Genomic DNA, 27,826 nt, shown 5'->3' on the forward strand with positions numbered 1-27,826 from the left:
GTTCCTTCTTTGAAGAAGGATTAGGACATAATGATGGAACAACTATCTCAATTGATATTCCTGTTAGAAACATCCTTAGGTAAAAACCCAGGTTTAGTACGCAGAACTACCTTGTCTGAATGAAAAATCAGACAAGGAGAATCGCAATGTAAGGCAGATAACTCAGAGACTCTTCGAGCCGAGGAAATAGCCATCAAAAACAGAACTTTCCAAGATAAAAGCTTAATATCAATGGAATGAAGGGGTTCAAACGGAACACCCTGAAGAACTTTAAGAACTAAGTTTAAGCTCCACGGAGGAGCAACAGTTTTAAACACAGGCTTAATCCTAGCCAAAGCCTGACAAAAGGCCTGGACGTCTGGATTCTCTGCCAGACGTTTGTGTAAAAGAATAGACAGAGCAGAAATCTGTCCTTTTAATGAACTAGCGGATAAACCCTTTTCTAAACCCTCTTGTAGAAAAGCCAATATCCTAGGAATCCTAACCTTACTCCATGAGTAACTCTTGGATTCCCACCAATATAAATATTTACGCCATATCTTATGGTAAATTTTTCTGGTAACAGGTTTCCGAGCCTGTATTAATGTATCAATAACCGACTCCGAAAAACCACGCTTTGATAGAATCAAGCGTTCAATCTCCATGCAGTCAGCCTCAGAGAAATTAGGCTTGGATGGTTGAAAGGACCCTGAATTAGAAGGTCCTGCCTCAGAGGTAGAGACCATGGTGGACAGGACGACATGTCCACTAGGTCTGCATACCAGGTCCTGCGTGGCAACGCAGGCGCTATCAGAATCCCCGATGCTCTCTCCTGTTTGATCCTGGCAATCAGTCGAGGTAGCAACGGAAAAGGTGGAAACACATAAGCCATGTTGAAAACCCAAGGGGCTGCTAGTGCATCTACCAGCACCGCTCCCGGGTCCCTGGACCTGGATCCGTAACAAGGAAGCTTGGCGTTCTGGCGAGATGCCATGAGATCCAGCTCCGGTTCGCCCCAACGAAGAATCAGTTGAGCAAATACCTCCGGGTGAAGTTCCCACTCCCCTGGATGAAAGGTCTGGCGACTTAGAAAGTCCGCCTCCCAGTTCTCCACGCCTGGGATGTAGATCGCTGACAGGTGACAAGAGTGAGACTCTGCCCAGCGAATTATCTTCGAGACTTCCAACATCGCTAGGGAACTCCTGGTTCCCCCTTGATGATTGATGTAAGCCACAGTCGTGATGTTGTCCGACTGAAATCTGATGAACCTCAGTTCTGCTAACTGAGGCCAAGCTAGAAGAGCATTGAATATTGCTCTTAATTCCAGAATGTTTATTGGGAGGAGTTTCTCCTCCTGAGTCCACGATCCCTGAGCCTTCAGGGAGTTCCAGACTGCGCCCCAGCCTAGTAGGCTGGCATCTGTTGTTACAATCGTCCAATCTGGTCTGCGAAAAGTCATTCATTTGGACAGATGAACCCTTGACAACCACCAGAGAAGAGAGTCTCTGGCCTCCTGGTCCAGATTTAGTAAAGGGGACAGATCTGAGTAATCCCCATTCCACTGACTTAGCATGCATAGTTGCAGCGGTCTGAGATGCAGGCGCGCAAATGGCACTATGTCCATTGCCGCGACCATTAAGCCGATTACTTCCATGCACTGAGCTACTGATGGGCTTGGAATGGAATGAAGGACACGGCAAGCATTTAGGATCTTTGATAACCTGGACTCCGTCAGGTAAATCTTCATCTCTACAGAATCTATAAGAGTCCCTAGGAAGGGAACCCTTGTGAGTGGTAACAGAGAACTCTTTTCCATGTTTACTTTCCACCCATGCGACCTCAGAAATGCTAGAACTATCTCTGTATGAGACTTTGCATTTTGAAAACTTGACGCTTTTATCAGAATGTCGTCTAGGTACGGAGCCACCGCTATGCCTCGCGGTCTTAGTACCGCTAGAAGCGAGCCCAGAACCTTTGTAAAAATTCTCGGGGCCGTAGCTAACCCGAAGGGAAGAGCTACAAACTGGTAATGCCTGTCTAGAAAAGCAAACCTTAGGTACCGATAATGATCTTTGTGAATCGGTATGTGAAGGTAGGCATCCTTTAAGTCCACTGTGGTCATATACTGACCCTCTTGGATCATGGGTAGGATGGTTCGAATAGTTTCCATTTTGAATGATGGAACCCTTAGGAACTTGTTTAAGATCTTTAGGTCTAAGATTGGTCTGAACGTTCCCTCTTTTTTGGGAACCACAAACAGATTTGAGTAAAAACTTTGCCCTTGTTCCGTCCGCGGAACTGGGTGGATCACTTCCATTACTAAGAGGTCTTGTACACATCGTAGAAATGCCTCTCTCTTTATTAGGTTTGTTGATAACCTTGACAGATGAAATCTCCCTTGTGGAGGAGAAGTCTTGAAGTCCAGAAGGTATCCCTGAGATATGATCTCCAACGCCCAGGGATCCTGGATATCTCTTGCCCAAGCCTGGGCAAAGAGATAAAGTCTGCCCCCCACTAGATCCGTTTCCGGATAGGGGGCCCTTTCTTCATGCTGTCTTAGGGGCAGAAGTAGGTTTTCTGGCCTGCTTGCCCTTGTTCCAGGACTGGTTGCCTTTCCAACCCTGTCTGTAACGATTAGCAGTCCCTTCCTGTTTTGGAGCGGAGGAAGTTGATGCAGCTCCTGCCTTGAAATTACGAAAGGCACGAAAATTAGACTGTTTGGCCTTTGATTTGGCCCTGTCCTGAGGAAGGGTGTGACCCTTACCTCCAGTAATGTCAGCAATAATTTCTTTCAAGCCGGGCCCGAATAAGGTTTGCCCTTTGAAAGGAATATTAAGCAATTTAGATTTAGAAGTTACATCTGCTGACCAGGATTTAAGCCATAGCACTCTGCGCGCCTGGATGGCGAATCCGGAATTCTTAGCCGTTAGTTTGGTTAAATGCACAACGGCATCCGAAATAAATGCATTAGCTAGCTTAAGGGCTCTAAGCTTGCTCATAATCTCATCCAATGGTGCTGTGCGAATAGCCTCTTCCAGAGACTCAAACCAGAATGCCGCTGCAGCAGTGACGGGCGCAATGCATGCAAGGGGCTTTAATATAAAACCTTGTTGAACAAACATTTTCTTAAGGTAACCTAATTTTTTATCCATTGGATCTGAGAAAGCACAGCTATCCTCCACCGGGATAGTGGTACGCTTGGCTAAAGTAGAAACTGCTCCCTCCACCTTAGGGACCGTCTGCCATAAGTCTTGTGTGGTGGCGTCTATTGGAAACATTTTTCTAAATATCGGAGGAGGGGAAAAGGGCACACCGGGTCTATCCCACTCCTTGCTAATAATCTCTGTAAGCCTTTTAGGTATAGGAAAAATGTCAGTACACACCGGCACCGCATAGTATTTATCCAGCCTACATAATTTCTCTAACTTTGCAACCGTGTCGCAATCATTCAGAGCCGCTAACACCTCCCCTAGCAATACACGGAGGTTCTCAAGCTTAAATTTAAAATTTGAAATTTCTGAATCCGGTCTCCCCGGATCAGATCCGTCACCCACAGAATGAAGCTCTCCGTCCTCATGTTCTGCAAATTGTGACGCAGTATCGGACATGGCTCTCGTATCATCGGCGCGCTCTGTCCTTAACCCAGAGCTATCGCGCTTGTCTCTTAACTCAGGCAAATTAGATAATACTTCTTTCATAACATTAGCCATATCATGCAAAGTGATTTGTAAGGGCCTTGATGTACTTGGCGCCACAATCTCACGCACCTCCTGAGCGGGAGGCGAAGGTACTGACACGTGAGGAGAGTTAGGCGGCATAACTTCCCCCTCGTTGTCTGGTGATAATTTCTTTACCGGTAAAGACTGACTTTTATTTAAAGTAACATCAATACAATTGGTACACATATTTCATATTTCTATTGGGCTCCACATTTGCTTTTAAACATAATGAACAAGTAGATTCATCTGTATCAGACATGTTTAAACAGACTAGCAATGAAGGCTAGCAAGCTTGGAAAAAATCTTTCAATAAATTTACAAGCAATAGAAAAAAAACGCTTCAGCGCTTTTAAAAATACAAAAAAACTGTCACAGTTGAAATAACAATGAACTAATTCAGTTATAGCCAACAAATTTAACAGTAAATGTATGAATTTAGCAGAGGATTGCACCCACTAGCAAACGGATGATTAACCCCTCAATACCCAAAAAACAGATAATCAATTTCAGATTTAACGCTTTTATCACAGTCAAACACACTGTCACAGGTCTGCTGTGACTGATAACCTCCCTCAAAAATGAATTTTGAAGACCCCTGAGCTCTATGGAGACGTCCTGGATCAAGGAGGAAGAAGCAGGAAGACTGTGCTAGAATTTTAACTGCGCAACAAGGCGCTAAAAAAAGGCCCCTCCCACTCATATTACAACAGTGGGAGACCTGTTACAACGGTTTCTATGCATAAATAAACGTTAGCCATATGGAAAAAAATCATGCCCAAAAAGATTTATCACCAAAGTACCTCACAAAACGAATAACATGCCAGTAAACGTTTTAAAAACAACTTTTCCGGTGTTATGCAAAGTTATCACTAAACCTGCTACCAGTCGCTTCTACTGCAGTTAAGGCTCATACATTTATTTCAGTATTAACAGTATTTTCTCAGTCAAATTCTAGTCCCTAGAAAATAACTCAACTGTGCATACATTTATCAGCCTGATACCAGTCGCTACTACTGCATTAAAGGCTGTACTTACATCATATGGGTAACAGCAGTGTTTTCTTAGTCAATTCCATTCCTAGAAAATATACTGCACATACCTCATTTGCGGGGGACCCCGCATGCTATTCCCTTTTCTGAAGTTACCCCACTCCTCAGAATGTGCGAGAACAGCCAGTGGATCTTAGTTACGTCTGCTAAGATCATAGAAAACGCAGGCAGATTTTCTTCTTCTAAATACTGCCTGAGAGAAAAAACAGCACACTCCGGTGCCATTTTAAAATAATAAACTTTTGATTGAAGAATAATTAAGTAAAAAACTATCTCCTCTCACAACCTCCTTTGTTGAGACTTGCAAGAGAATGACTGGATAGGACATGTGAGGGGAGGAGCTATATAGCAGCTATGCTTGGGTGATCCTCTTGCAACTTCCTGTTGGGAAGGAGAATATATCCCATAAGTAATGGATGACCCGTGGACTGAACACACTTAACAAGAGAAATGTATCTTATTCAGTTATTGATTTATGTTATTGTTAATAAAGACTAATAATGTTTAGCTCATTACTTATGCATGTTATAAACCACCGTTGTCCTGATCTCCTAGTCTGTGCAGGCATACACATCTCTGCACCTCCCCCACATATAGGACCAGATTACGAGTCGAGTGCTAATGTAATTGCGCTCGTATTACAATTTTAACCCCTTAACGCCCTTAGGACGTTCTATGCCGTCTTAACCGCACTGGGCTTTAACGCCCTTAGGACGGCATAGAACGTGATAGTCTTTTGGCTGTACTAAAGCCAAAGGCGCTTCCCGAATGGGATTGTCGTGCCTAGCGTCATAGGCACTTCTCCCAGACACAATCCCATCATTGAAATCACACGATCGCATGGACAATTGCGTGATTTCAATTTTTAACTTATATGTTTAAATCTGAACTTTGTCCAGCCGTTAAGGGTTTTAAGTAAATTATAACACTTGAGGGCAATCACGATTTACGCTAGAATAATTACAGCAACCTCAGAGGTCTGGTTAACTGTTTTGCAAAACTAAAAAGTTGCAAAAAACACATAAAAAATACATTACAAAGTATAGTTACACTTATAACAACACCATCTAATAAAAATTATTCACAAAAAATATTGAACAAAAAAGATAAGGGCTCAAAGAAATGAGGTTGCAGGTGTTAGAAAAAAAAAGGCAGGCAAATGGCTTTAACAAAGAAATACATACAGTACATACATACGTTTAAATATTTATATATATATTTATATATATATATATATATATATATATATATATTTATATATATATATATATATATATATATATATATATATATATATATATTAAGTGATAAGCCTGCCCAGAGGGCAGTCTATTTTTTTAAAGTAAGGTCCATCTATCCCTATCCCTCTGTCCCTGTCCCTCTTCCTCTCTCCTTTGTCCCTATCCCTCTATTCCTATCCCTCTGTCCCTATCCATCTGTCCCTGTCCCTATACCTCTATCCATATCCCTCTATCCCTGTCCCTCTGTCGGCTCTGTATATAAATAATAACCAATAGAGGGCACTGTATATCACTAACAACCAATAGAGGGCGCTGTATATCACTAACAACCAATAGAGGGTACTGTATATCACTAACAACCAATAGAGGGCTCTGTATATCACTAACAACCAATAGAGGGCACTGTATATCACTAACAACCAATAGAGGGCACTGTATATCACTAACAGGGTGCTGTATATCAAACAACCAATAGAGGGCGCTGTATATCACTAACAACCAATAGAGGGCGCTGTATATCACTAACAACCAATAGAGGGCGCTGTATATCACTAACAACCAATAGAGGGCTCTGTATATCACTAACAACCAATAGAGGGCACTGTATATCACTAACAGGGTGCTGTATATCACTAACAACCAATAGAGGGTGCTGTATATCATAACAACCAATAGAGGGCGCTGTATGTAACTAAACAATCAATAGAGGGCTCTGTATATCACTAACAACAAATAGAGGGCTCTTTATATCACTAACAACCAATAGAGGGCACTGTATATCACTAACAACAAATAGAGGGCTCTGTATATCACTAACAACGAATATAGGGCACTGTATATCACTAACAGGGTGCTGTATATCACTAACAACCAATAGAGGGCACTGTATATCACTAACAACAAATTGAGGGCTCAGTATATCACTAACAACCAATAGAGGGCACTGTATATCACTAACAGGGTGCTGTATATCACTAACAACCAATAGAGAGCGCTGTATATCATAACAACCAATAGAGGGCACTGTATGTAACTAAACAATCAATAGAGGGCTCTGTATATCACTAACAACCAATAGAGGGCACTGTATATCACTAACAGGGCGCTGTATATCACTAACAACAAATAGATGGCTCTGTATATCACTAACAACAAATAGAGGGCTCTGTATATCACTAACAACAAATAGAGGGCTCTGTATATCACTAACAACAAATAGAGGGCACTGTATATCACTAACAGGGTGATGTATATCACCCAATAGAGGGTGCTGTATATCACTACCAACCAATCAAGGACGCTTTATGTAACTGTTACAAAACACCCATCCCTATAGACTGTCTTGAGAAAGGTTGATTCACAACCGAAACGCGTTGACTGGTAAGTATATTTCTTATACTAGGAAATTATATTTAGCAATCTGCACTATTGCTTTCTTGTTTCGACAGAGGGATCGAGTCGCACAGAAGATAGAATCTTAAACACATAAGAAAATCAACATACATATGAAGTGAATAGGATAAACAGCATACTCCGCTGGCCTTGGGACCGTATATCTATCTGGGGATTTATCCACACTAACGGGGGAACTAAGGTCTTATATTCCTTCTTAAAGCTTTTGGAAAAATAAGCTTTTAATTTTGTTATAGCACAATTTTATTGACACTTTGAGAAGTAGCACAGAAGACTAATTGTCAAAAAAAAAGGGGTTCAATCGGTCCCTTCACACTTTAAACTTTCACATGTGAATTTGGTATTTAACGTTTCTTTAAGGTTTGTGTTCACGGAGAATTATCAGAGTTTAACACACAAAAGTTTGATTAATTTGTTAAATTTGTTAGTTTTGTTTTTTATTTTAGTGGTATGTTGTTATCATTATTATTATTTGGTTTAACACAGTAGAATATATTGGCCACTTTTGATTTAAACCACATTACACCATTTAGGATTTATACGTTATGATTTTTCAACTTTGAATTTTATTTTGGGAAACTATATATAAATAGCGGTAACCCGCTGTGCCAATACATACATTTGTTAATGATATACAAACACTGTCATATTATAAGAACTTAAGATAGCATTGTAAGGAATAACACTGCAGATTGACTCTATTAGATCTGTTAAAAACCTATAGTAACCCTATAGTAACAATATATCATCGCCATTGTTTAAAGTTTCTAGTTACTGTTATGAATAGGAGCCTATTCTATTAGCAAAGGTTTGACCATCAAATAGGAAGTTTCATTCAATATCTGAAGTTTAAGTTATAATAGTGTAATCTAAAAAATTACACAAACCACATAGAACTAATTGTGAAATTTTGAGACACCTAAGACTTACGGAAAAGATTTGTTTGTCTAACCTTTGCGTAATACATTATAACCACGCTAAAGCTTAAATTCAGTAACCACTATTGTCAGCGCTTTATTGAAAATATTAGACTGTTCACATGGATCCATGAGGGATATATCCAATTATATTAGATCTTATTTTAATCATTGAAAGTTGTCAACCACGTATTTAAAGTTTAACTATATTTTGGTATAATTACGGTTGAGGTTTTTCAACCCCCCATTCTTTTTAAATAGGAAGAAGTTGCATTTGTATACTGTTATTAATATTGGATTACTTGTTTTTTAAATTCCATTAACAATGGAATGATATAGCTTTTTTTTTTTTTTTTTTTTAGTTTTCAAAAAAAAAAGCTTTATTCGTATCAAACAGTGGTACACATCATATAATGCAAACATATTGCTCACTTCAGAAATGTCATAATACAATATATCATTGAGTCGGTCCCCTGTGTGGGTAATACAAAAGCTCTGAATAAAAAGTTCATAATGCCAATAGAGTCTGTCATCTATACTTAAAGCTGGGGCTCATGATTTAGAAACACATTTTCTGATTCAGTGTACCTCTTATATATCCCCATATTTAGCAATTCAGACCACTTTTGGGCCTTAAACAAAATCACTTATAAACAATTGTGGGGGTATGCCAGGTAGGATGCAACAGAACAAACAGAAAAAGACAAAACAACACAGAAAAAAAACTTATGTCTCAAGAAAACAAAATATGATACTGAAAAAGGTTATTGGATTGTAATATAGTGGAGACATAAATAGCCAGAAATCTTATACACAATACCCACTACTGTTATTTCCAGATAGAAAAAGAAAGATTTTATGTAAGTGGATGCTATACTAAGCCTCAAATACATTTGGGTAGGCCTCATGATAAGTTTGTTCAGACCGACCATAGGGAAGGAGCGCTCTTATTATTAAGGAAATTTGCTTTCTGGGAGTGTGAGGTAGTCTAATTATTTCCTATAATGTCAGGGCCCTAGGGTATTTGGGTGGATCTGCAGTAGTGAGTGGTAAGCAGAGTGTTCAACCAGTCGGTAATATAGAGAGGATACTGCGGACAAGGGAGGGTTCAGTGTTGTGCTGCTGGGTGCACTTAAAGACAAACAAACATCAGCAGTTCATCTATGTAATATCTGTATGTCCCCCCCACCCGCCACCGCGGCCACCGGCCGCGAGCGAGGCAACAAGATGTGATTTTGATTTGTACGCCATTAATATGATTAATAGTGCACCCCACATCCTTCTTTTTGCTATCAAGCTAACTATGATGCGGGTAGCCTCCCCTCCCCCAGTTTTAACCCCCATACGATGGGCCACTTTCACGTATGTATTTTTAAGCATAAATTCAGAACAACAAAGCTACAGCACAAACATTTGTCAAAAGTCTAAACGGTTCACCAACGTTTCAAACACAGCAACAATATTATCTCACAGAAAGTCTGTTATTAAACATGTAGTTCATGTGAGCTGTCAAGCCCCAAGTTGTTTCAGCATGCCAGACAGCGCAGCCATACCTTCCAGTGAGGCCGCTAGGCAAGATTGCACATCTCCCTTCAATAGCATCATATGTCTGGCAGTGGTAGTATCGGGAGATGTTACAACGTGGATCATAGTCCCCGAGGAGTCACACCAGGCAACGGTGCCAACCATATGCCATGTACTGTCTAGCTTACCAACCGGGAACATGAGCAGGGTAGATATGCTGAAAGTCTCCATATCTATCTCTACCCCGGGGCCCCCTCCAGGATCACGTGGCGACCACGGTAGCTCTAAGTCCCATCTCACCCGTGTATGCTGATCTGCAGAACCGGCGGGAGCCGTAAACTTGGCAGATGTAGGATATTTTCTCAGCCTTTCGATATCGACGTTTGGGTGAGTTATACTCAGTTTCCCCATCTGGAGGTGGTTCAATGCTGTTTCGGGTGCCATTTTAGAAGTGGCGATGCTTCCCGTGTTAGGCCGATCTGAGGTTGGGTAGAGGTTTGTAGGTTGCCTGTTATAGAGAAGATAATAAAATAACTACCTTAAAAAAAGATGAGATATTTTAAAACCTCTGGCGCTACAAAAGATTTGTTGCTAAAATTGGAAAATAGAAAATTGGATGAATAGGATATGACCTACTTGGTTAAAAAACGATATTAAAATATTATAAAACAACCTTGGTCTTAGTGATAACTAAACAACGTGTTATATGTGCAAAAATATGTTTTTATTACATAAAATAAACAAACAAAATAAAAATGAAAAATATGCAGATAAAAAATATAGCTGATCAGCTAGTACAATTAAAAATAAATAAGTGCAGTATCAAAAAATAAAATAGCATAAACACAACAGAAATACACAATAGAACTTGATCCAAAGAAAGTTCATAAGCCTTCAAGGGTTAATATAGGTTAGATCCAGATCGGAACGAAATCAGAGACTCCTTCAACAGCTGAGATGTCGAATGCCAATTGTAGCTGGAAGGGAGCTGAAATGACAATGAATCCAAATCAAAAGAACAGCAGAGAACCAAAATTAAGGTGTTCAATTTTACTTACACCGTGTTTTGGTCTCTGCAGCAGCGGTCAGACACTGAAAGATAACAGTGGAAGCGGATGTTTCTTTAATGTAAAAGCCAATGTCAAGTAACTGCTCCACTCAGGGATTCTCACAGTATCGAAGCCGGTCTGTAATGACTATGTCACGTAACGTCAGAGTAGGCGGAGCAACGCGTTTCAGCCCGTTCAGGGCCTTTGTCAAGCTCCAGAAGAGAGTGTGGTAGGTCCTTTTATACCTATAACTTTTATGTTGATTGGTTGAGTGCCATAAGTAGGAGTGTCTTGCAATTTAAAGACAAGGTTAGTAATGGCAGTGTGCGATCAAACAGTAACAAAATAATGATACGTTGTTCATGAGTGCAAATTTGTTGCTATACAGCATATTACCTTATCTGTCTCAATTAGTATTTATATACAATAGTAACGATCATATTTGAACAGGACAGCTGCAGAAAGTAGAAAAAAAGTTTCCTATAGTAAAGACAAAGATATGCAGTGATGTATGATCAGGATTCAGAAGCGATACATAATTTGTTATCACCAAGACCAAAGAGCTATACTAAAATAAACAAATAAATAAATAAATAATCGCTTCTGAATCATGATCATACATCACTGCATATCTTTGTCTTTACTATAGGAAACTTTTTTTCTACTTTCTGCAGCTGTCCTGTTCAAATATGATCGTTACTATTGTATATAAATACTAATTGAGACAGATAAGGTAATATGCTGTATAGCAACAAATTTGCACTCATGAACAACGTATCATTATTTTGTTACTGTTTGATCGCACACTGCCATTACTAACCTTGTCTTTAAATTGCAAGACACTCCTACTTATGGCACTCAACCAATCAACATAAAAGTTATAGGTATAAAAGGACCTACCACACTCTCTTCTGGAGCTTGACAAAGGCCCTGAACGGGCTGAAACGCGTTTCTCCGCCTACTCTGACGTTACGTGACATAGTCATTACAGACCGGCTTCGATACTGTGAGAATCCCTGAGTGGAGCAGTTACTTGACATCGGCTTTTACATTAAAGAAACATCCGCTTCCACTGTTATCTTTCAGTGTCTGACCGCTGCTGCAGAGACCAAAACATGGTGTAAGTAAAATTGAACACCTAATTTTGGTTCTCTGCTGTTCTTTTGATTTGGATTAATTGTCATTTCAGCTCCCTTCCAGCTACAATTGGCATTCGACATCTCAGCTGTTGAAGGAGTCTCTGATTTCGTTCCGATCTGGATCTAACCTATATTAACCCTTGAAGGCTTATGAACTTTCTTTGGATCAAGTTCTATTGTGTATTTCTGTTGTGTTTATGCTATTTTATTTTTTGATACTGCACTTATTTATTTTTAATTGTACTAGCTGATCAGCTATATTTTTTATCTGCATATTTTTCATTTTTATTTTGTTTGTTTATTTTATGTAATAAAAACATATTTTTGCACATATAACAAACGTTGTTTAGTTATCACTAAGACCAAGGTTGTTTTATAATATTTTAATATCGTTTTTTAACCAAGTAGGTCATATCATATTCATCCAATTTTCTATTTTCCAATTTTAGCAACAAATCTTTTGTAGCGCCAGAGGTTTTAAAATATCTTATCTTTTTTTAAGGTAGTTATTTTATTATCTTCTCTATTTCACTTGTGGAGACAGGGGTTCTCCATTACCTACTGGCATATTGGTATTTTAGAAAATCCTGCGCAGGGTTACACACAATTTTATCTAACCTTCTAGGTTGCCTGTTATGCCAGATCGGGGTGTCAATTTCTCTGCCTATAATACCTTTAGTTGTTTGCGGCAAATATGCATTAAGGCTATTGCCTGGTAACCGAAGTGCTCCGTCTTTCAGCTTGGTGACTCGCCCGTCCTCTTTGAGCTTCAGGTTTAGATCAGGGTCGATCTTTGCGGGTTGTAATATCGTTGACTCCACAACTTTGGTGGTTCCTACTTTTTCCATAAGAGACTGTATGTCTTGCTCCGAGGGAGCCTTGTCTATCAGTGCCTGCAGCAGGGCTTCAATTTTAGTGAGCCGGTTATCCATAGCGGCTGGTGAGTCCTCGACCCACATGGTAGCTGACTGATGGTGGCGTCTGTGCTTACTGTATAAATGCGCTGTTTGAGGGCTTATGCCTATATGTAGTAAGAGAGGCTTGTACTAATCCACAGTTAGATTAGTTAACCAGTTCTGGCTAGACACCCCTGGAACCCAGGGGGGGAGACGTTGCCTGTTAGGTCGCCGCCGCTACAGGCCCAAATTGTCCTATTCCACCTCCGAGATCATAAATACAGCACTTGAAGTTGTAACTTTGATTGTAGGTGTAATACTACTCGTAAAAGTGATCTAAGCTGTAGGGTTATAACAATAACCGGCGGATTATTGATATTTCTCCCGGAGCTACAGAAGTGTGCGACTGCACAGAGCCGCTGCTTGGACACGCCTCGGAATGATATAGCTTTTAACCAAGCATTCATATTGTAATAAAATATTGTTTTTAAGCAACAAGACCCTGCCTCTATCGTTGGCGCATTGATATACTGTTGATAGTTAGATATTTCATTTTTGACCACTAGGGGTCAATTTATCTTAGCCAAGGGTCAGTATCAGCAGGCGCTAGGTGAATTTTCTAACAAACTTGCTAGTGATAACACTTAAGAAAAGTTAATTTATGTGTTGCCAATATTAATTATATACATGCTCACTCCTTATTCTACTTGAGACTTATAGAATGAATAGATAGCAGCAGAATTAGCGAAAATTTGAATATGCAAATGTAAACTACCCCAAGATGCTTTGCATGTAATAACAGGCTCTAAAAACACGCTATTTGATAACATTTATTACAGATGTAGTAGCTGAATATCATCAATAAATATTTTGAGTGATATGAAGCACACAATAAAAAAAAAAAAAAAAAAAAAAAACACAACAACAACAACAACAACAACAACAACAACAGTTTGGAGGGGACCTGCAAGCTAAAAAGGGGGAGACCAGCAACAAGGTTTTGCATATTCTATAGTTTTAATATTTTATAGTTTAACATTTAATTTATTAATTATTGTAAAAAAATAAATAAGTACACGAACTGCAATAATCCAAGTATTCTTTATTTAATTCAATCTGATAGCTGTGATCAAGAAAGAGAGAGGTGCAGTGGTGCTCTACTAGATAATGATATACAATCACTATACTTCTAGTGTTGAATTATACTTTAAAGATATTGTTAACCGCTATATCCAATCCATCCACTTTAATAAAAAACAGAGCAAAGACTCCAGGAGTATGAACTTTGGATAAGTTAATATAACCTATTTATTCACTCTTTATTATACTTAAGGAGACTTTTAGAATGGATATAGATTACATAACTATTCACTCTTTATTATACTTAAGGAGACTTTTAGAATGGATATAGATTACATATCTATGTACATTTTTAAAACTACCAAAATTAAGCAGGGTCTTTTAGAAATATTAGTTTTTGTCTCTAGCATTAATTATATTGCAGTCTATTACAAACAACATCTTTCACTGTCTAATACAAAAATGCAAACTAAATAAAGAAATAAATAAATTTAATATTTGTTCACTATTTATTCTACTTGAAGAGACTTTTAGAGTGAATATATTGCATATATTAGCATAGATTTGAATATGCAAATTAAATTACCCATAGATACTTTGCATGTAAAAACAGTCTCTTCTTAGACTCTTTTAGAGCTATTTAATAATGTTTGCCAGATTTGGGAGTTGAATGTCCTTAATAAATATTCTGTCTGATATGAATCACCAAAACAAATTAAAAAAAAAAAAAAAAAAAGATGGGATCCTAATATCTAGTACAACGTTTTACACATTGTATTTTCAATTTATTAATTAGTGTAATTAACTCTTTGGTGAGGTATTAAAACCAGTATAAACTTTTTTTTAAAGCTTATTTGATTTTCTTTTACATTTCTACTAATCGCAAGTCTGTGCTAAAAAGTTTTAGAATATTTTTTACGAAAGGTTTGTAGTGCTGACTTGCGATGTATTAATCAGTGTGACCAGGTTTTATTGAAGATTTAGATTATAACATAGAATTTGGTACGGGCAAGAAGAGTAGTGAAAATGTAGCAAGAGGTCAAGAGGCCCTGCTAAAGATAAGCTTAGGCAGACGTTGATGTTCATGCAGCCACCGGCAGAAAGACTAAAAATAAAAATGCTGCATAAAATACAATATGAGGGATGAAGCATCAAATTATATATTTTAAATATAGCATAAAATAAATATAGTAGGCAAAATAAATTATACTAACTAATTCATTTCAATAACATACCGCAATGCAAATTCAGGGCTATGCAAAGCAGTGCTCAATGATCCTTACCCGGAACGATAGTTACAACCTAAAGCATTAGGGACTGATAAGGCTGCAACACTTCAGTGGCTTAACTGCTCATATGCAAAATAGTATGTGCGTGCATGAGAATTAATTTACGAGTCGATAGTCATTGGAAAGTATTACACATAACCAAAGACAGGTAAAGAGGTGGGAGGAGCTTGGCAGCCATTTTAGACTTGATTTAAAAAAAAAAAGTTTTCACAATTACTGTTATTGTTTTCTAGCAGGTGTACCATTGACCTGATTCAGGACACTTGTTTAATGTGTTTGAGCAGGTAGGTAAAATTATGATAGGGTGTAGACTGTCCCTTTAACCAAGATGCCAAGGATATGGCAGAAGCTTTCTGATACTTCCAAGAACCAGAAGAGACTACAAATAGACTAGAAGTCTTGCTGAAAATCTTAGTGGCTTCCACATAATAGTTCAGAGCTCTTACAACATTCAGAGAATGTAAGGATCTCTCCAAATATTTCTTAAGATTAGGACACAAAGAGGGGACAACAATTTCCCTATTAATTTTGTTAGCATTCAAAACCTTAGGTAGAAATTTAAATGAAGTCCGCAAAACTGCCTTATCCTGATGGAAAATCAGAAAAGGAGACTCACAAAAAAGAGCAGAAAATTCGGAAACTCTTCTAGTAGAAGAGATAACCAAAAGGGACAACACTTTCCAAGAAAGTAGTTTAATGTCCAAGGAATGCATAGGCTCAAAAGGAGGAGCCTATAAAGCCTTCAAAACCAAATTAAGATTCCAAGGAGGAGAGATGGATTTAATGTCAGGCTTGATACAGACCAAAGCCTGTACAAAACAGTGAATATCATGAAGCTTAGCAATTTTTCTTTGAAACAAAACAGAAAGATCAGAGATTTGTCCCTACAAGGAACTTGCAGACAAACCTTATCCAAACCATCCTCAAGAAACTAAAAAAATCTAGGAATTCTAAGAAAATGCCAGGAGAATTTATAAGAACACCATGAAACATAAGTCTTCCAAACTCGATAATAAATCTTCCTAGAAACAGACTTACAAGCCCGTAACATAGTATTAATCTCCGAGTCAGAGAAACCTCTATGACTAAGCACTAGGCGTTCAATTTTCATACCTTCAAATTAACGATTTAAGATCCTGATGGAAAAACGGACCTTGAGACAGAAAGTCTGGTCTTAAAGGAAGTAGCCAAGGTTGGCAACTGGACATCCGGACAAGATCTGCATACCAGAACCTGTGAGGCCATTCTGGAGCTACCAGAAACACAAACAATTGTTCCATGATGATCTTGGAGATCATTCATGGAAGAAGAACTAGAGGCGGGAAGATATAAGCAGGTTGGAAAAACCAAGTAACTGCTAAAGCATCCACCAAGGATCCCTGTACCTGGACAGGTACCTGGGAAGTTTCTTGTTTAGATGGGAAGCCATCAGATCTATTTCTGGAATACCCCACATCTGAACAATCTGAAAAAAACACATCTGGATAGAGAGACCACTCCCCCGGATGTAAAGTCTGACGGCTGAGAAAATCCACTTCACAATTGTCTACACCTGGGATATGTACCGCAGAAATTATGCGAGAGCTGGATTCCGCCCAAGAGAGTATCCGAGATACTTCTTTAATAGCTAGGGGACTGCGAGTCCCATCCTGATGATTGCCATATGCCACAGTTGTGATGACGTTCTGAAAACAAATGAACTGTTCTCTCTTCAGTAGAGGCCAAACCTGAAGATCCCTGAATAGCATGGAGTTCTAAAAATATTGATTGGTAACCTCGCCTCTTGAGGTTTCCAAACCCCTTGTGCTGTCAGATATCCCCAGACAGCTCCACAACCTGAAAGACAAAAGAGGCCCCCTAAACTATACGATGGTGATCTAACCACCAAGTCAGAGAGAACTGAACATTGGGATTTAAGGATATTAATTGTGATATATTTGTATAATCCCTGCACCATTGATTCAGCATACAAAGCTGAAGAGGTCTCATATGAAAACAAGCAAAAGGGATCGCACCCGACGCTGCAGTCATGAGACCTAAAACCTTCATGCACATAGCCACTGAAGGGAATGATTGAGACCGAAGGTTTCGACAAGCTGAAACCAATTTTATTCGTCTCGTCAGTTAGAGACAGAGTCATGGACACTGAATCTATCTGGAAACCTAAAAATGTGACCCTTGTGTGAAGAATCAAGGAACTTTTCAGTAAATTGATCCTCCAACCATGTCTTTGAAGAAACAACACTAGTTGATTTGTGTGAGAATCGGCAGAATGTAAAGACTGAGCTAATACCAAGATATTGTCCAAATAAGGAAACACAGCAATACCGTGTACTCTGTTTACAGAGAGTAGGGCACCAAGAACCTTTAAAAAAATTCTAGGAGCTGTCGCTAGGCCAAATGGAAGAGCGACAAATTGGTAATGCTTGTCTAGAAAAGAGAATCTCAGAAACCGATAGTAGTCTGGGTGAATCGGAATATAAAGATATGCATCCTGTAAGTCTATCGTGGACATATAATGACCTTGCTGAACAAAAGGCAGAATAGTCCATATAATCACCGTTTTGAATGTTAGCACTCTTACGTAACAATTCAAAATTTTCAGATCCAGAACTAGCCTGAATGAAATTTCTTTCTTTGGGACAATCAATAGATTTGAATAAAACCCCAGACCCTGTTCCTGAAACCTCTAGAACTGAAACACACTTCAGAAAAACCTGAGCCTTCACTGGATTTACTGGGACGCATGAGAGAAAATAACCTTCTCACAGGAGGTCTTACTCCAAATCCTATTCGATACCCTTGAGAGACAATACTCTGAATCCATTGATTTTGGACAGAATCTGCCAAATGCTTTGGAATAATTTTTTATCTGCCCCCCACCAGCTGAGATGGAATGAGGGCCGCACCTTCATGCAGACTTGGGGGCTGGCTTTGGTTTCTTAAACGGCTTGTATTTATTCCAACTTGAAGTTTTCCAATAGGTACAAGATTCTTTGGGGGGGGGGGAGGATTGGCTTTCTGTTCCTTATTCTGTTGAAAAGGACAAAAACGATTAGAAGCTTTATATTTACCCTTAGATCTTTTATTTTGAGGTAAAAAAAACTCCTTTCCCCCCAGTGACAGTTGAAATAACCGAATCCAACTGAGAACCAAATAAATTGATACCTTGGAAAGAAAGATAGTAATCTAGACTTCGATATCATGTCAGCATTCCAATATTTGAGCCACAAAACTCTTCTGGCTAAAATAGCCAAAGACAAAGATCTAACATCAATTTTGATATCAAAAAGTGGCATCACAGATAAAATGATTAGCATGTTGCAGCAAGCAAACAATGCTAGACAAATCAGGATCCGTTTACTGTTGTGCTAAGTTTTCCAACCAAAAAGTTGATGCAGCTGCAACATCAGCCGTAGAAAGGGCAGGCCTGAGAAGATAGCCAGAATATAAATAAGCTTTCCTTAGATAAGATTCAAGTTTCCCCATCTAAAGGGTCCTTAAAGGAAGTACCATCTTCCATAGGGATAGTAGTACGTTTAGCAAGAGTAGAATTAACCCCATCAGCTTTGGGGATTTTTTTTTAAAACACTCCAAACTGTTGGCAAAGGATACAACTTTTTAAACCTAGAAGAAGGAATTAAAGTACCACCAGACCTATTCCATTCCTTTGAAATCATCAGAAATAGCACCAGGAACTGGAAAAACCTCTGGAGTAACCACAGGAGGTTTAGAAACAGAATTTAAACGTTTACTAGTTTAAGAATTAAGAGGACTAGTTTCCTCAATATCCAAAGTAATCAATACTTCTTTTAACAAAGAACGAAAATACTCTATTTAAAAGAGATAAGAAGATTTGTCAGTGTCAATATCTAAGGTAGGATCTTCTGAATCAGATAGATCTTCATTAGAGGAGGATAATTCAGTATGTTGTCGGTCATTTGAAATTTCATCAACCTTATGAGAAGTTTTAAAATACCTTTTACATTTATTAGAAGGCGAAATAGCAGACAAAGCCTTCTGAATTGCTTCAGCAATAAAATATTTAATATTTAGAGGGATATCGTGTACATTAGATGTTGAAAGAACAACAGGCGTTGTACTAGTACTGATGGATACATTATCTGCATGTAAAAGCTTATCATGACAACTATTACATACCACAGCTGGAGATATAAACTCCACAAATTAACAACAGATATACTTCGCTTTGGTAGAACTGTTATCATGCCGCAAGGTTCCAACAGTGGTTTCTGAGACAGGATCAGATTGAGACATCTTGCAAATGTAAGAGAAAAAAACAACATATAAAGCAAAATGAACACTTTCCTTATATGGCAGTTTCAGTAATGGGAAAAAAAATGCAAACAGCATAGCCCTCTGAGCATAGAAAAAAGCAAGAGGCATATAGGAAGTGGGGTTTAAATAATTAAATTATTTGGCGCCAAGTATGATGCACAACACAAAATTACATTTTTTTGGCACTAACAACATCCGGAAATGACGCAACTCGCGTCATTGCAGACACAGCTTTGTGCAAGGAAACCCGGCGTCTTAGTTGACAAATTTGCGTCACTGAGCGTACCTTCGCGCCAAAAAAATTCTTGCGCCAAGAATGACACAATAAACATCAGCATTTAGTGACCTCGCAAGCCTAGTTTTGCCCACGAAAATTAAAGAAAAAGCAGTCAATTTGAAAAAAAAGACTACCCAGGTCAGAAAAAAGAAAATTTATGCTTACCTGATAAATTTATTTCTTTTTAGACACGATGAGTCCACGGATTTCATCCTTACTTGTGGGATTACGCCTCCTGGTCAGCAGGAGGAGGCAAAGAGCACCACAGCAGAGCTGCTATATATATAGCTCCTCCCTTCCCTCCCACTCCAGTCATTCGACCGAAGTTAGGAAGAAAAAGGAAAAGCTAAGGTGCAGAAGTGACTTAAGTTTAACCAAAAATAAAAACCTATCTCAAATAACAGGGTGGGCCGTGGACTCATCGTGTCTAAAAAGAAACAAATTTATCAGGTAAGCATGAATTTTCTTTTCTTTTTAAAGACACCATGAGTCAGCGGATTTCATCCTTACTTGTGGGATATAATACCAAAGCAACAGTACACGGATGAAAAGGGAGGGACAAGACAGGGAACCTAAACGGAAGGCACCACTGCTCGAAGAACCTTTCTCCCAAAAACAGCCTCAGCCGAGGCAAAAGTATCAAATATATAAAATTTAGAAAAAGTGTGAAGAGAAGACCAAGTTGCAGCCTTGCAAATCTGCTCAACAGAAGCCTCATTTTTGAATGCCCATGAGGAATCAACAGCCCTAGTGGAAGGAGCCGTAATCTTTTCAGGAGGCCACTGCCCAGCAGTCTCATATGCAAAGCGGATGATACTCTTCAGCCAAAAGGAAAGAGGTAGCCGTAGCTTTCTGACCCCTACGTTTTCCCAAAAAAACAACAAATAAAGAAGACGGATAGCAACGATTTTTTATTCTGAGGGAGAAGATGACCCTTGCCTCCCATGATGTCAGAAATAATTTCCTTCATGTCAGGCCCGAAGAGGGTCTTCCCCTTGTAAGGAATAGCCAAAAGTTTAAACTTGGATGACACATCCGCAGACCAAGACTTCAACCATAAGGCCCTGCGTGCTAAGATGGAAAAATCCAAACTCTTAGCCGCCAATTTTGTAATCTGCAGAGAAGCATCTGTAATAAACAAATTGGCTAATTTATGAGCTTTAATCCTATACTGTATCTCTTCTAAAGGAGTTTCAGTCTGAAGAGACCGATCCAGAGCATCAAACCAATAAGCAGCTGCACTGGCAACTGTAACAATGCAAACCACTGGTTGCAATAGGAATCCCTGGTGAACTTAAATCTTCTTAAGGAGACCCTCTAACTTCTTATCCATAGGGTCCTTAAAAGCACAACTATCCTCGATAGGAATAGTAATCTGTTTGGCCAGGGTAGAAATAGCTCGCTCTACTTTAGGGACCGTCTGCCAAGAGTCCCTAATAGCGTCGGCTATAGGGTACATCTGGTCTCTCCCATTCCTCAGAGTAAGAAGGAACTTCCAAGTATCTGTCCAACTTACTCAATTTCTCTGGAGGAACCACTATTGAGTCACAATCATCCAAAGTCACCAACACCTCCCTCAGTAATAGGCGGAGGTGCTCAAGCTTAAACCTGAAAGAAACCACTTCAGAATCAGTCAGGGGTAAGAAACTCCCTGAGTCAGAAAGTCCACCTTCGGATAGGACCTCCATACCCTCCAACTCAGAACCCTGGAAGGTACGTCCACGATCGCCATCATAGTATCAGAGGCTGCATTGACTACGTACTTGTCCCTTCTTGTACACTTGCTGTGCGATATTGGAAAGGCAGAGGACATAACTGCAGCTATGTCCTTTAACGTGATTGCTGCAGAATTCTGTGAAATACATGGCACCGCTTGAGCGGGCGTTAAGGGATGTGACGCTTGGGGAGAAAGCTGCGGCATACTCTGCATCTCATCTGTAGACTCCTGAGAAGCATCCGCCTTGGACAAAGTTTTATCAAAAAAAAATTTGTTCTCTATAGTGTAAAGGCCTCTCAATGCATGAGGGACAAAAAGGAACAGGAGGTTCCACAGTGGCATCCAAACACATGGAACATGTAACATTCTGGATATCATCCAAATCCATGATAGCAAAAAGCAAGAAAATATTGGTCTTGGCTCCTTTAAATTATATAGACTCTCAATTTACGGTCAAATATACACAATGAATATAAGCACTAACTAAATACTTGTCAATACATTTGAACATGACAAGATACTGCGCCTTTAAGAAATAAACGTCTAACAATTTTACTTTGCAATGCTAAGCAGTTAGACGATATTAATATAAAGCGTTTGACAAAGAAAAAAAAACACCTCCTCGTCTCAACAGCTCTGCTGAGGCGCCTACCTGCCCCACGGTCCACCGACCACTCAGACACAATTCCAGATCCTGCCCCAGAACGCCCAAGACCGCCTGCTTAGTTTGCAACCATGCTGTCGTGGCGACAGTCGGAACTCCGGAACACTAAACGCTGCACGGCTTCTACAGTCCTAAGTGCGCCAAAGTAAGCCCCACCCTTCTTGGGCATTGCATAAGCCATCCGACTAAGGTTGCCTAAAGCAAGCCGTAAACGCCGGCCAATTCACCCAAACACACAGCCATGAACCGGAGTCTCTTTGCAAGGCTTTGGTAAAACATACCCCCAGCGTCTGCCCCCAGTACAAATAAAGAGTGACCGGTAGGGGAGCCCTCACAGTAAGAGCCCATGCTCCAATAAATTACAGTTAGAACTGAAATCATAGTGTCGGTTGTCATGGCCACATGAAAAATCCAACATGCTGTTCAAAAGGAAAAGCCCTTCCCAGAGAGCCCATGTTTCCAAACAGATTAGAAGTATACAGTCATTTCCGAGATACTATGTGGCCCAGAAAAATAAAAGACTGCTCTTACCTCTATGCTGAGCGACAGCATGACAAGTCTCACAGGCTCAAAAGGTCTTCTCCCTCCTGCAGTTCTGTGGACACAGAAAGGGCCTTAGTTAATATCTGCTAAGACCATCATTAGAAGGGCAGCACTCAGAATGGGAGGCGCAGTGAGAGTTATGTCCCACCAGTTCCCAATGCCACCCTGTAGCTCTACTCTAGAGGCTGACAAGGAATACGGCTACACCCTATAATAAAAGCACTCACTGGTACCACTTTAAAAATAATAAACTGTTGATTGAAGAATCTAAACTAACACCTCACTTTACCTCTTCCCATCACTAACACAGGCAAAGAGAATGACTTGGGTGGGAGGGAAGGGAGGAGCTATATATACAGCTCTTTACCTCCTCCTGCTGACCAGGATGCGTAATCCCACAAGTAAGGATGAAATCCGTGGACTCATTGTGTCTTTAAAAAGAATATAACTTCCTAAATATGCTTTCCCAATTTTGAAACGGATAGTCTGCAAAAGGAAATATACATAAACCTGACTCATGGCAAATATAAGTAAATACATATATTTAGAACTTTACATTAATACATAAAAGTGCCAACCCATAGCTGAGAGTGTCTTAAGTAATGAAAACATACTTACCGAAAGACACCCATCCACATATAGCAGATAGCCAAACCAGTACTGAAACGGTTATCAGTAGAGGTAATGGAATATGCGAGTATTTTGTCGATCTGAAAAGGGAGGTAGGAGATGAATCTCTATGATCGATAACAGAGAACCTTTGAAAGGATTTCCTGTGAGAAAAACCATAAAAATCAATAGGCGATACTCCCTTCACATCCCTCTGACATTCACTGTACTCCGAGGAATCGGGCTCCAAAATGCTGAGAAGTGCATATCACAGAAGAAAATCTTAGCACAAACTTCACCACCTCCATAGGAGGCAAAGTTTGTAAAACTGATTTGTGGGTGTGGTGAGGGGTGTATTTATAGGCATTTTGAGGTTTGGGAAACTTTGTCCCTCCTGGTAGGATTGTATATCCCATACGTCACTAGCTCATGGACTCTTGCCAATTACATGAAAGAAAGTATATTAGAGGGTTTTTTTTTTTTATAAGTGTTTAATGTCCCTTTAAAATTTCACATCACACTTTTAGTGGGTTATGGTGTAAACAGACTACGGGTCATTTGTATAAATCTTACAACTATTGTTATTAGTGGGCAATGAACGCCATCTGTCACATGGATCATCACTAAAATATTATGTACGGACATGTTCATTTCTTTCCCTTTCTGCTTTTTGACAGGTGAAATGTTATCCAGTTATATGCTATGGATTATGTATGAAGTGTTAAAGGGACATTCTAGTCAAACTAAAATTGTATGCTCTATCTGAATCATGTAAGTTTAACAACTTTCTAATTTACTTTCATCATCAAATTTGCTTTGTTCTCTTGGTAATCTTTGATGAAAGCTAAACCTAGGCAGTTCATATGCTAATTTCTAAGCTATTGAAGGCCGCCATTTATCTCAGTGCAATCAACAGTTTTTCACAGCTAGTTTGTGTGCCCACATTGTGCTCGCTCCCGTGGAGTTATTTACGAGTAAGCACTGCAGAGGCTTAGATACAAGGTAATCACAAAGGTAAAAAAAGTATTCATATAACTGTGTTGGTTGTGCAAAACTTGGAAATGGGTAATAAAGGGATTATCTTTTTAAACAATAAAAATATTGCAGTAGAGCAGATAGTATTTGGCGCCTCCAACAGCGGATCCCCAGGGTAAAGTGACCACCCATCTTAATGACCCACTGCACAGATGCTTGATAACATGACTTACACGGTCTTCTTCAGTCGCTAGGTTGAAGTTAATCTCTGCTATACGGTCAAAGGGTGCACTGAAAACACAAACCACAAAAACAGGGTTAGCAGACGCCAATGTTTTAATGACAGACTAATCAGCCCAAGTCATACATAATCAGACCGCAACTAATTCAAAGAAGAGTCTAGTATTACCACAGATGCTGCCAACTCTTTATAAGGACTGTTTGGGCATTGAAAACCTATTTAAAGGGACAGGGTATGAAAATGCTAAAGCGCTTCTCTCAGTCAGGCTGGAAAACCTGATGACTGAGAAAAAACAAAATATTGAGAGTCCACAACGTCATCAATTACTAGTGGGAATATCACTCCTGTCCAGCAGGAGGCGGCAAAGAGCACCACAGCAGAGATATGAAGTGTCACTTCCTACCCACAATCCCCCAGTCATTCGACCGAAAGGAAAAAGGAGAAAGGAAAAAGGAGAAAGGAATAAAACAAAGGTGTAGATGTGCCTGAGGTTAAGTAAAAAAAGAAACCATCTTAAATAAAGGGCGGGGTCGTGGACTCTCCAGAAATTTATCAGGTAAGCATAAATTTTGTTGTTTCCTTTCCTAAAATATGGAGAGTCCACAATGTCATCAATTACTAGTGGGAACCAATACCCAAGCTAGAGGACACATGACTAGGGAGTGAAAACAAGACAGGCAGACCTAAACAGAAGGCATCACGGCTTGAAAAACCTTTCTCCCAAAAGAAGCCTCAACCGAGGCAAAAATATCAAATTTGGAAAATTAGGAAAAAATATGCAGAGAGGACCAAGTTGCAGTCTTTTAAATCTGTTCCACAGAAGCTCCAATTTTAAAAACCCAAGAAGAGTAGACAGCCCTTGTGGAATGAGCCATAATTCTCTCAGGAGACTGCTAACCAGTAGTCTCATAAGCAAAACTTAATATATGCTTCTCAACTAGAAGAAAAGAGTAGCAGTAGCCTACTGACCTTATGCTTTCCAGAGAAGCAAACAGGGCAGATGACAGGCAAAAATCCTTAGTCGCCTGTAGGAAGAATGTTAAAGCACGCATAACATCCAAGTTGTACAAAAAATGTTCCATATGAGAAGAAGGATTAAGACCTAGAGAAGGAACAACAAGTTCCAGATAAATGTTTATAACCGAAACCTCATCGGGTATAAAACCCAACTTAGTACGAAAACCCCCCTTATCAACATGAAAAATAAGGAAAGGTGAATCACACTGCAAAGCCAAGAGTTCGAGACTCTCCGAGCAGAAGAGATAGCAATAAGAAACAAAACATTCCAAGATAACTTGTCATCTGTGGAATGCAATGGCACAAACGGAGCCTGCTGCAAAACTGTAAGAACAAGGTTGAGGCTCCAAGGAAGAGCAACATTTTAAACAAAGGCCTGATTCTGACAAAAAGATTGAACTTCTGGAACATCCCCCAGATGCTTGTTATAACAAAATTGATAATGCAGAAATCTGACCCTTCAGAGAACTGACTGATAATCACTTTTTCAGACCTTCCTGGAGAAGAAACAAAATCCTAGGAATCCTAACCCTACTCCAAGAGTAGCCTTGGATTCACACCAATAAAGGTATTAACGCATATTATATGGTAAATCTTTCTATTAACAGGCTTGCAAGCCTGAATCACGGTCTAAGCGTTCAATCTCCAAGCAGTCAGCTTCAGAGATGACATCTTCACTAGGTCTTCATACCAGATACTGTGAGGCCATGCAGGAGCTATATGAATTACCAACACTCTCTCCTGTTTGATACGAGCAATGACTCGTGGAAGGAAAACAGAGGAAACAGATGCCAAACTGAAATCCCAAGGAACCACCAGAGCATCTAGCAGGGCGGCCTGCAAATCTCTTGACCTTGAACCGTACCTTGGAAGCATGGCGTTCTGCCGAGACGCCAACAGATCCAACTCTGGAACCCCCCATTTGAGGGTTAACCTGGAGAACACCTCCGGATGGAGAGCCCACTCCCCGGGATGAAATGTCTGCTCAGGAAATCTGCTTCCCAGTTGTTCACTCCTGGAATGTGGATGACAGATAGATGGCAATTGTGAGGTTCAGCCCACTGAACAATCCGAGCCACCTCCTTCATGGCTAAGGAACTCTGAGTTCCTCCCTGGTGGTTGATGTAAGCCACTGAGGTGAAATTGTCTGACTGGAACCCGATAAACAGGGGCTAAGGACAACTGAGGCCAAGCCATCAGAGCATTGTAAATCGCTCAACTCCAAGATGTTAACGGGGAGAGCAGACTCCTCCCGAGTCCATAGTCCCTGCTCCTTTAACGAATCCCAGACTGCTCCTCAGTCCAGCAGGCTGGCTTCAGTGGTCACAATCACCCAGGAAGGTCTCCGGAAGCATGTGTCCCGAGACAGATGCTCCTGAGAAAGCCACCACTGAAGAGCAAAGGGAATGATGTCTGTGGAAGCGACCATCAGACCAATTACCTCTATACATTGAGTCACTGATAACGAACAGTAGACTGCAGAGAGAGACAAGAGGAAAGAATATTGTATTTTTAGACCTCTGTCAAATATTTTCATAGATAGGGAATCTATTATAGTCCCTAAGAAAACCACCCTTGTAGCTTGAACAAGGGAACTCTTTTCCAGATTCACTTCCATCCGTGGGAACGTAGAAAACACAACATTTCTGCATGAAAGATTGCAAGTGGAAAAGATGGCGCCTGGACCAATATGAACATTTTTTATGCAACTAATCAACAGATAACATTGATAAAGGCTGAATTGCGGCTGAAACGCGTTTGTTATACCTAGCTGTTAGTATCGTGTCACCACTCCTGTCACCTGAAGCCAACGCTTCCTGTTATCGGCCAGTAAACAGGGTAGTGGTGCACGTATTTTATGGGTGAAGGGTGTGTTTTTATGTATGTTTGATGTTAGCACAGTGGTGACTGACTATTTTTAAAATTGACTTAATAAAAATTACAATTTTATACCTTAGTTAGGTAGGATGAGTGCTAACAGCCCCATTTTTCTTTCTTGTTTGTGGTAATTAAGCCTGAACCAATATGTTGTCCAGGTAGGGCGCCACTGCAATTACCTGAGACCTTAACATTGCCAAAAGAGCCCCCAGAACGTCAAAGAAAATTCTGGGAGCTGTGGCAAGGCCAAAAAGAAGAGCCACAGACTGAAAGTGTTTGTCCAGAATGGCAAATCTCAGGAACCTGTGATG

The 27,826-nt window shown here is 39.8% G+C and overlaps 1 protein-coding gene across 1 annotated transcript in view; it reads right to left on the reverse strand.

Annotated features, from left to right (window-relative positions):
* Positions 1-27,826, reverse strand: part of PPP6R2 (protein phosphatase 6 regulatory subunit 2) — a gene marked incomplete in the record, with an annotated part of 934,057 nt that overhangs the window by 429,098 nt on the left and 477,133 nt on the right. Inside the window, 1 exon segment of the mRNA XM_053716315.1 lies at positions 24,613-24,670. Coding sequence (XP_053572290.1) covers positions 24,613-24,670 — 58 coding nt within the window.

The sequence above is a fragment of the Bombina bombina genome, chromosome 6 (assembly GCF_027579735.1).
Source record: "Bombina bombina isolate aBomBom1 chromosome 6, aBomBom1.pri, whole genome shotgun sequence".
In the NCBI taxonomy this organism is placed as follows: Eukaryota; Metazoa; Chordata; class Amphibia; order Anura; family Bombinatoridae; genus Bombina; species Bombina bombina.